Here is a 10,679-nt window from a genome sequence, read left to right on the forward strand (position 1 = left end):
TGTCCCCAGTCAAAATCATACATACACTCACAGCCACACACACATACATACACTTTCCCACCCACATGCGCATTCATGCAGTCACTTATACACGCAGACACTCTCACCCATACTCACTCACACACATAGCCAGGCTGGTCTCTACTCTCTAAGCCTCAGTCCCTGAAACTGAACCACTGTTACCACCTCCAATACCTCCCTCCTTCTCCTACAGGGGCATCAGGAAACCTGGACTCTCTCCTCGGCCAGATTCCACTTTCCGGAGTGGAATTCTTAGCTCCACTCAGCCTCCGCCAGGTCAGCTCCACACGGAGAGCCTGGGGCAGGAGAGAAGAGAAGCACAGGAAGTAATTTGGATACAAAACAGGTTTGAGGGCCTGTTTGGGAGGGGCAGGGATTTGGCAAGAGGAGAGGGAGGCTGTGCTGGCGAGAGGCACGTGTCCACAGTGGGCCTGGGTGTCTGCCTTATGTCTGCTCCACCACATCCATTCAGGGGTCTGCGCTTCTAGGTCTGCACACACCAAGTGCCCACCCTACCTGGCACAGGGAATGGGTCTGAATCCAGCAGGCCGCACCTCTAAGCTGCAAAAAGCAAGACCAATTAGGAGGTGCTGACCTGGGTCTCAGCCTCAGCTCCAGCCACCTGTTAGAGCATCGCTCTGGATGTCCTCAGCTGCCTGGAATCTGAGTGTCCACATGGGTCCATCTGTGTCCTCGAGGACCAGCATGCCTCCCTCTGGTTGTCTGTGTCTCTATCTCCCTGTTGTGTTTTCCTTCGTTCATTTAATGCACATTTATTATGCACCTTCCGTGAGCATGCCCTATCCTTTGGGATGTCCCTCTTCACCATGGGCTTGTCCGTGTGTCTACATCCTCATCTTTCCACACAGAGCTGGCCGGCTGTCTGCATATCCATACATAACTGCCCTCCAGGGGGTCTCTATCTCCCCGTCTTTCTCTAACTCTGTTTCTCTCTCTTCATCTCTCTCCTCTCTGCCTTTTTCTCAGTGCTAGTTCGTTTATTTGTTCATCGATTCATTCATTCATGTCATATTGCAAACATCTCCTGAGGTGCCTGGGGCCTCTGAGAGGCCACAGTCTGATGGGGCAGATAGATGTGAGCTCAACCCAGTTTGACCAGGGCCGAGAGGCAGGGCCGGGGCCTAGTGGGGGTCAGACGGGCATCCCGGAGGAGGTGAGTTGTGCCTCTGGGATTAGAGCTGGGACCTGACATACGCCTTGGTGTGCAGCTGGTGTGGTGGTAAAGAAGAGAAATCCAGGGACCATCTGTGCCATTTCAGACTAGAACAGAGGATTGAGAAGCAGTTTAGGAAATGAGCCTGCAAAACACAAATCCTTCCCCAAATTAATGTTCCCAGACCCCTAGACCCTCCTCCCTCAGACCCAAATGTCCGGACCCCCAGCCTTCTTCTCCTGCGAGGACCCAGGAGTCCAGGACCCCAGCCTTATCCTATCTTGTGTCTCAATGGGAGGCCTTCCCCAAGTAGCCGTAAGTATCCAATTCCTTGCCAGGCAGAGAGAAAAACTGATGGACTGGACTCCCACAGTGTGTGGGGAAAGCTGGAGGGGTTGACTGTATGGAGAGAAATTGAGGGGCTGAGGGTGGCAACTTCTGACGTGGGAAAGGGAGCAAGGAAAGAACCCCAAACACAAATTCTCTAGAGTCAAGGATCCCCAAATGCCATTGACCTTCCCCAGCACTCAGGACTCATCCTGATCCTGCGCAATTAATTACCTGGGAAGAGCCAGGGCTACGCCAGGGCGGGGGTGGAGGAATCCCGGTCAGGCTGGGCAGCCCAGATGCTGGGGCTCAGCAGGAAGAACCAGCCAGGCAGCAACTCAGAGCAACCGGAGCTGTCCCAGGTATCTCCATTCAGTTCCACACTCTGGCGATGGGGGTCTCCGGAGCCGTCCTTCTCCACCTCTTTGGGGCTGCACTCTGCCTGGCAGGTACCTGGAATTCTGAGTCCACTGGGGGAGAGGCCTGGGGAACTGGACTCTCAAGTATGAGGGACAAAGGGGCTGGGGATCCAGACCCCTGGGTCTGAAAGAGAAGGAAGTCAGGAGCCTGGACTCCTGGGTCTGAGGGAGGAAGGGGCTGGCAGCTGGGACTCCTGGGTCTAGAGGTGGAGGAGGCTGGGAACCTCTTCATTTCTCTTCCCCTCCTCTGTTCTTCCCTCATCAGTCATCTTCTCCCACATCTGTCTTCTTGCCACTCAGTCTTTCTCACCATCTTAGACTCCCCCACTTCCTAGTCAAGTACTTCTAGGGATCTGGGAGGCTTTTTCCAGAACCATCAGGAAACTTGGCCCCAATCTGAGTAAGAGAGGGACATTCTCAGGTCAAAAACAAAGTGGCCACAAAGATTGGGACTAGAGAGGTAGAGAAGGTGCTGTGCCTACATACAACTGAACTTGTGTCTCCCCATCCATGTGAGAGTGATTTCTGTGTGTCAGTGTGTCATTGTAGGTCTCTGTATTTATATGAGTTCCTCTGTACCAGGTTTTTATATCTAAGTATTTGAACAAGGGCTATTATGAATTTCTTTATCTCTGAGTTTCACTGTCATTATAAAAGAAATGTGTATGTAATTTTGCTTTATCTCTGTCTCTCTTTGTATCTGCGCAACTCAGTGACTTGTGGGTCTGCATTTATTTATTTCTCTATATATGTTTTCAGGCATTTTGATGTGTCTGTCTTTCTGTGTATTTGTGTTGCGTGTCTCTAATTGTTTTGAGCCTGCATATGATGTTAAACTATATATTTTTGTATGTCTCATTTTTTGTGCATCTCTAATTTTGCATAAGTGTGTGTCCTTTTATTCGTATGTCTGTGATTCTTGGATCTGTTTCTCTCTCTGGGTATGATTTCATACGTTTCTAGTTCTTTATGTGTTGCTACCAATTCCATATACATTTTTTGTCCATGAGCATGATTTTTCTTGCATGAGATGCCATGCCTTGGTTTGGGGGGTTGTTTTGGAGTGTCCAGGTATGTACATGTGTATGTGTTTTCTGTGTGAATGTAGAACTCTGCATGAATGTTGTTTAGTTTCCCAACTGCTAAAACAAATACCATGCAATGGGCTGGTTTAACAATAAGGATTTATTGGCTCATGGTTTCAAAGGTAGAAGACTTGCTTTCTCCTAGGATTGGTATCTTCTGGCTGTCAGTGATCACTTGGTTTCCTTGGCTTTTCCATCACATAGTAATGTACATAGAGGCATCTTCTTTCACTTGCAGGTTCTGTTGACTTCCAAATTCTGGCTGCTCCCTGTGGCTTCTCTTTATCTGCGTTCAAGTTCCTTGGCTTATAAGGACTTATGCCATATTGGGCAAAGGTCCACCTTCATTCAGTTTGGGCACACCTTCACTAATAAACATCCTCAAAGTTCCCATTGACAAATAGGTTCACACACACCACACCCACAGGGGTTGGAACTGAACCTGCCTTTTGTGGGGGACATGATTCAATCCCCAACAGATACGTTCGTGCCATTGTGTGTATATGTATGAGTTGCATGAATCCATGTCAATTTTCTTATTTTGTGCTTATATCAATGTTTATGTCAATTTTGTGAATCTGCACATCTGACTGTATATATATATTTGTAGATAAACAAGACAGCATATCGCTCTGCCTGTATTGGAGTTTGTTTTCCATGGTGGCCTTGAGTTTTCTCTGGGGTACCAAACATTGAAAGCTTGGTTAGTGAAGGGATGGGCAGAGCAGGAGTGAGTCACTTCCTTCCTTATCTAAATCTTAGAGGGCTTCCTGGAGGAGGGTGGAGATCTGGAACATCCTGGAGGAAATAAACTGGACTGTCAGGTGCAGAGAGGTCATTACCCTGTGCTGAGATCAGAAACAACCATGACTGGCTGCAGTTGCAGGCTCTGGTTCTCTGGAGGCAATGAGGGTCATGATTCCTCAGAGCAAGCAGCTTGGGTTGGCCTCATTCGGGAGCTCCTGGGCCAGACTCACCCTGACCCAGCTCACCCGGACCCCACTAACCTGGCCCATGCTCCCTTCCTCAGAGTCGCAAGCCCTGCAGTGCTACAGCTTTGAGCACACCTATACCAGCCCCTTTGATCTTGGTGCCATGAAGCTTCCCTCCGTCTCTTGTCCCAGCAATTGTTTTGAAGCTGTCAGCTCACTGAGCACTGGTGAGGAGCCAAAAGATGCATGGGGGAGGAGGAGAGAGGAGAGGGACAGGGACCACAGACAAGGGAGAGAGGGGAGAGGAGAGGGGAGGGAAGAAGGGATCAGAGAGGAATCTCATAGAAGAAAAGAAAGGATCTGACCAGAAGATGGGCAGGAGGAGAGAAGAGAGGAGAAAAGAGAGCAAGGAGAGAATGAAAAGAGTGGGTGAGGGTCAAGAGGTGAGGAAGGAAGAGAAGACAAAGTGGAACAAGGCAGAGGAGATGGGGAAGGTACAGAGAGGTGGAAGAGGGGAGAGCGAGAATAGGAAGAGGGAAAGGTTGCTGATGAGAGGGGAGGAGGAGGTCTGAGGAGAGGAGTGGGGGGCGGGGCAAGAATGGAATTTGAAAGGGAGAGGAAGAGGAAGAGAGGGAAGGAGAGAGAGGAAGACGTTGGATAAGAAAGAAAGAAAAAAAAGTGTGACGAGGACAGGGAGGGCGGAGAGAATTGGGACGGAAGGGAGCGGGGAGGGAGGCGTCCGCGGACGAGGCCCCCACCCCGCCTGCCCGCAGGGTACCGCTCCTCGGTGACGCTGGTTAAGAAGGGCTGCTGGAGCGGCCCGCGCGCCGGCCAGATGGAGTCCAACCACGACTCGCTGCCGCCGGACTACTCGCTGGTGCGCGGTTGCGCCACCGACCTGTGCAACACCGAGCTCACGAGTCACGACAGCATCCCCAACCTGAGCCCAGGTGCGCCAGGGGTCCGGGCCCGGCGTCAGGGGAGGAGGGCGAGCGGGGAGCTGCGGGGTTGGGCACCACCCCTCCCCCCCCCCACCCCCGCCCCGGGGCGCTCGGATTCCAGCCCCACGTCGGGTTCGACGGTGCCCCGGCGCAGTGCGGGGCTCGCGCGCGCGTCCCCAGGCCGGGCCCTGAGTGTGCCACTGTGCTGTCCTGCCAGCCCCCGACCCGCCAACCCTGAGCGGCGTCCAATGCTACTCCTGCCTGGGGGTCCACCCAGAGGACTGCGCCCTCAACAAGTCCCGGAGGGTCCAGTGTCACCAGGACCAGAGCGTCTGCTTCCAGGGCAGTGGCCGAATGACCGTTGGTGAGGGGCTGGGCCTGAGGAGGGCCTGGGCTAGGGGCTTGGAGGTAGGGCGGGTGCACGGCCCTCATCTGAAAGAGGAGAATGAGGATGGAGGGAGAGGGAAAGAGGCATGCCTGGGGCTGAAGAAGCATGGCCCCATCTGAGGGAGGAGGCATGGGTGTGGTCTGAGGGAGGAGGCATGGCTCTGGCCTAAAAGGTGAAAGTTCCCGTGCAGCTGCCTTCTTCAGCTCTAACCCCTCTTCCCTGCCTCCACCAGACAACTTCTCAGTCCCTGTGTACATCAGAACTTGCCACCGGCCTTCCTGCACCACCGTGGGCACCACCAGCCCCTGGACAGACATTGACCTCCAAGGCTCCTGCTGCAAGGGGAGCCTCTGCAACCGGGACTCCGTGACCCAGTTCTTTGCCACTGAAGCATCTGCCGCCTCACTCCAGGCACCCCACTTTGCGGTCACACTCCTTGTGGCTTCCCTGCTGGCCAGCACTCTGGGAGGACCCCTCAGGCTCTCATAGTCAGCCCTTCCCCCCACCAAACAGGCAGGGTGCTGGGGTGGGGTGCATGCACCCCCTTCTCCTCACTGCTCCTGCTCTCCAATGTGACTCGTTGAAAATAGTGTCAAAAAAGAGTTGCATTCCTGTCTCTCTGACAGGGACCCTCCATCTCTCCATCTCTCTCTCTCTGTCTCTCTCTCTCTCCTGTTTCCCTACCACTGCCCTGTCCCTACCTGGTCAGCGGGCCTGAGAGAAACTGGACAAGGTCATCGATGTCCCGGGTGGGGAGAAGCAACCATGTCCTTCCCCCCGTGAAGAGCAATCCTGATATTAGCTGCTCCTTACTGAGTCCCGGTCATGCACCAGGCACACCCCTGCCATGCTTTCCTGGGTACCCCCTCTGGAGCTGGCAACTGCTCTAGGAGGAAGCTATGAAGATGCCTTTATTAGTATCATCATGAGAGGTGATATATTCTAGCAGATAGGAGTCCACACTGGAGCCAGACAGCATGAGTTTGACTCCCAGCTCCACCACTTAGTTTGTGCATGACTTTGGACACATTGCTTTACCCCCTCTTTGCCTCAGTCTCCTCACCTACAAGGTGGAGATAATAAAATCTAGCATAATACCAAGAACTAGTTTACAGTGGTCGTGATGAGATTTTGTGGCACGAGCGCATTGCAGTTTCTCAATATAAGTGAGCTGTTGTCATTATCCCCGCATCACACACGAGCAAACTGACACTCAGAGAGGCGCTCACATATTTAATGACTGGCGGAGCCCCATGCTCTGAACCACTCCGCAATCCTGCCTCCCAAACATGCAGGTGCTGATTACCTTGTCAGAGAAATACTCGAGTCAAAGTCTCCAGCCTGGGGAGATCAGAGATGACTTCCTGGAGGAGGAAAATCCTGAGCAAAACCCAAAGGGTCAATAGGAGTTGGCAAAGATAAGCAAGAGGAAGGGCATTCTAGATGGAGGAGACAGCCTGAACAAAGGTGCACAGGGTGTACCCGACACTTGCATGGGCTTTGTAATGTTCTTTCACAGCCCTTCCCCCATTTGATCCTCCCCAGACACAAAGAGAATGCATCCCAACGCACAGTGACAGCAAGCAATTTTCAGAGTAGGTGGTGCAACGGGGATGGACCCACACATCTTCCAACTGCACCTGAATAGGCAGCCTTGGGGAGATGAAGGCATCTCAGAGAGGCCCCTCTGCTCCTACGCTCTTGTGAGATCAAGTGGAAAAGGGTTCAGACATTGAAGGGGAAACTGGATGTCACTATTCATTCTTTCAACTCATTTACTGAGCACCTACTGTTTGTCAGGAACTGCTCTAGTTGCTGGGAAAATAGCAGTGAAAAAAAAAAAAAAAACAGGCTAAAATCCCTACCTGCCAGGAGCTGATCTTTCTAGTAGTGGAAGCAGACATTTGGATTTGTTCCAAATGTGGTTTAAAGCTGTGATGGTCAGTTTTATGTGTGAGCTTGGCTGGGCTATATCCCCAGTTATTTAATCAAACTCTAATCTAGGAATATAGATATTGTTATTATGGCATTTTGTATGTGTGCTTAGAGTCTATAATCTTTAAATAAGGGAGATTATCCAATATAAAGGAAGTGAGCCTGATTCAAATAGGTATTTGTTCAATTAGGTATACATACCCCTTTCTTAAATGTATCTATTTGGTTACAATTAACAAACAGAGAGATAAAGACTTCAGTTAATTGTGTCATCACATGAATGAATGAATGAATGAGAGAGAAAGAAAGAAATGGGGAGGGAGGGAGGAAGGAAGGAAAGAAGGAAGGAAGAAAGAAAGAAAGTGATAAAACATGGAAAGCTCTACAGTTCACATTTCTTTAACTGGTCATTAGGCCACAGTTGATATTAACTTCCTTCTCCCAGTACTCATTCCATGTTTTCTTGACTCTCAGCCTGCTGGCATTCTTTATCTAGTGGAGTGATCCAAACCTTCACTCATCACGAGTTCAAATCCTCAGTGGTCCTGCCTTCTTAAGGTTTCTTTTACTGTTGGATATAGAAGTCCTAAGAGGTACCCCAGAGAATGTCTTGGCTTCCAGACATGGCCTTTCTGATCCCAATGGTAGCAGTAACCTAATGTCCTCTTGATAGTTGAGACAAATTCCCCAGTAAATAAGGTGATCCTCTTTTTTGTCTATTGATTCAGTGACATGAGGAGCCCCATATGGCCAGATTGGCAGTCTTAGCTGTGTTCCCTGGTGGAAGCATTACTTCCTTGGGAAACAAGACCTCCAAACCAGCCAGCAAAACTCAAAGTTGTAGCCACAGGAAGAAAAACATTTGTAAGTGAATATTAGGTGTAACAGTGAAAGGAGCCCCTGCCACTCCTTAATACCCAGATCCATGAATTCAGGCTATGGGGGTGATCTTGGGCATCAACTCAAAGCATACACTGCATCCTTTAAAACAAAACCCCATCATTTCAGGATGTTGACTCCCACTGGCACCACAACTGAGTCATTCCACTGTTTTATCCAGGAAGCTGCTTCTAGGTGATGGGGTGCAAAGTAGAACAAGTGAAATCCACAGGTGTGAGCCTAATGCTGCACTTCATTCAGTGTATTATACATTCCATGGTCAGAAGCAATGCTTTTGTAATACTCATCAGGGAAGATGGCATTCTTTCATGCGAACTGGGAGGCATGAGGAAAGCATTCAATCCCCGTAAGTGTCCATTTACACACAGATGACTACCTCAACCATAGACCTTGGAGATGAAACTGTAAGGTAGTAGGGAAACAGCATTTGATTTACCAAACTTGGATTTCGACATATCAGTGTCCAATCATTCATTGAGATCTTCTTATGTTCTTGACCATGAAGTGGGCACTTGGAGCCCAGGTCAGCACCAAGGACAGGTCCATTAATTGGGTCTCAGAACCACAGACAGCAATTCACCCACTAGAGAAGACAAAGGACAGGGAAATGGGGAAATGCCATCCTTCCCGCTGCCAGGACAGTGCGGAACAGGGAAAGAAACTAGGATCAAAGAGGAGCCAGTCAGTATCACTGAACAATATCGTTCCTATAACAAATTAATTGAGCATCTCCTAAGTGTGAGCACTGTTCCGGACACTGGGGACGGTAAGGTCCTGTCCTTAGATAACTAAGGAAACAGGATTGTTTTATATCATAAGTGCTACGATAAAAATAAACTGATGAAATAATACTTCTGGTGAATTATGGGGCAAGACCATCTTTTAAGAGGTAGTCTAGAAAGGGACTATATTTGAGCAGAAAACTGAATGAAGTGAGGGAATGATCCTTAAGGAGCCATACGGATACTGGAGAGAAAAGCATTCAGGCCAAGGGAACGGCAAACACCAAGACCCTGAAGGAGGAAAAAATTTGGCATGTTTGAGGATCAACAAGAAGGCCAATGTGGTGAAGCAAAGTGAATGGAGGGGAAAGTGACAGGAAGAGTTTCAGGAAGACAGAATTAGAGACAGGAAAGAGGTGGGAAAATACAAAAGACAAGCAGAAATTGATTTTAAAAAAAAAGATCAGAGGCAAAAAGAAGCAAAATGATTCTAGCTACAATTTACAATTTATAAAATCCAATTTCAGTTAATTTCAGTTAATTTCAGTTATAACTATTGTATAACAGATCACTTCAAAATTAGTGTTTTAAAACAAATTTGTTCTTTCTCATGAGTCTGAGAAATCTCATTGGTCTTGCCTGGGGCCGGGCTGGGGCTTTTGACCACGGTGCCTCTTCTCTTTCTGACGTCTCCATGTAACCAGCTTGGGCTTCCTGGCAGCATGGTTGTCTTAGAGGTCTAAGAGCACAAGAGCAGAAGCTTCTAGTTCTCTTAAGGACTGAATCAGGAACTAGCCTAGCATCACTTCTACTGTAAGTCACAAGCCAGTCGAATTGAAGAAGAGAAACAGACTCTCCTTGGTGGGAGAAGTCTCATGTGAGTACAGAGCAAGAAGGGAATGTGGGCAGCCCTGCTGGGAGAAAAGGTGCCCCAAGTGCTTATCTTATACCAGGTCGTGTGTTCGGTGCTGTACATGGTCTACTTCACCTATCCTTACTGCACCCTGTGGCTCAAAAATCATTGTCCCAATTTCTCAGGTCCCACAAGGGCACACAGCTAGGATGGCAGAGCTATACTTGAACTCAGGTCTGTCTCTAAACCAGGCTGTGTGTATGCTATATTCTACACAAAAATAATGTCAGTGACCACATCAAGGCTTGATCCAAGGTCTCTAGACTCCCAGGTTGTGACTTAAATATATATAAATATTACATAATATATAATTTAATATAATAATGTGTAATTTTAGTTGGTGGAGGGAAAAGCATAAAATAAATAGAAATAGCAAGAAATAAAAAGGAGCAAAACAGGCAAACAGAAATAAAGACCAGGAGATAGAAACAGAGGCAAGGCCGGTGAGATACAGAGAGAGAGAAACAAAGACAGGCTGAGACTGACAGAACCACGAAGTCTCCCTCTTTTAGGGTGGAAGCTCCTTGAGGACAGAGATTACAGTGCCTAGGACAGCGCCTGCACTCAGTAGGTGCGCAGCAAACAGGAAACGCGGCTGGACAGGCACTTGCTGCAGTTCCCCGGGGCACCACGAGGTGGCAGTATCCCAAAACCCTGTAGACGCCAGAGGTCCAAAAGGCGGCAGTGGAGGATTTGCTGCCACAGACTTCTGACTTGCAGGATGTCTTCCCCAGGGCTCAGCCCCGCCTCCCCCCAAACAAGCCCCGGGCGACGAGTGACCTTTCCGCCTGAGACACCCCCTTCTTCACTCCCCTCCACCACCCTGCCCAGTTAAACAACTCTTTGTCCTTAGCCCCTCTGGCTGGGCCCCAAAGCACCTGGGTCCTTTCCAGGCCCGGAGATGGGGCTGGGATGAAGGTGG

General features: G+C 49.5%; 1 protein-coding gene across 2 annotated transcripts; it reads left to right on the forward strand.

Annotated features, from left to right (window-relative positions):
- The first annotated feature begins 1,811 nt into the window (after positions 1-1,811).
- Positions 1,812-6,391, forward strand: LYPD5 (LY6/PLAUR domain containing 5). 2 transcript variants are annotated; one of them, XM_077133608.1, is made up of 5 exons: positions 1,812-1,884; positions 4,057-4,185; positions 4,732-4,908; positions 5,117-5,263; positions 5,520-6,391. In XM_077133608.1, exons 2-5 carry the CDS (start codon positions 4,122-4,124, stop codon positions 5,774-5,776), a joined length of 645 nt encoding a protein of 214 aa, XP_076989723.1. In that variant the 5' UTR covers positions 1,812-1,884; positions 4,057-4,121; the 3' UTR covers positions 5,777-6,391. The 2 variants fall into 2 exon arrangements, with proteins under 2 accessions (XP_076989723.1, XP_076989722.1); XM_077133607.1 differs by having other exon boundaries at positions 1,835-1,971.
- The last annotated feature ends 4,288 nt before the right edge of the window (positions 6,392-10,679 follow it).

This window comes from Tamandua tetradactyla, chromosome 16, assembly GCF_023851605.1.
Source record: "Tamandua tetradactyla isolate mTamTet1 chromosome 16, mTamTet1.pri, whole genome shotgun sequence".
Taxonomy (NCBI): Eukaryota; Metazoa; Chordata; class Mammalia; order Pilosa; family Myrmecophagidae; genus Tamandua; species Tamandua tetradactyla.

Coding starts and splice junctions, on each gene's coding strand:
- LYPD5 (XM_077133607.1), top strand. CDS start 1,914: ATGGGGGTCTCCGGAGCCGTCCTTCTCCACCTCTTTGGGGCTGCACTC. Junction 4,186..4,731: donor TGTCAGCTCACTGAGCACTG/GTGAGGAGCCAA, acceptor GCCTGCCCGCAG/GGTACCGCTCCTCGGTGACG. Junction 5,264..5,519: donor CAGTGGCCGAATGACCGTTG/GTGAGGGGCTGG, acceptor TGCCTCCACCAG/ACAACTTCTCAGTCCCTGTG.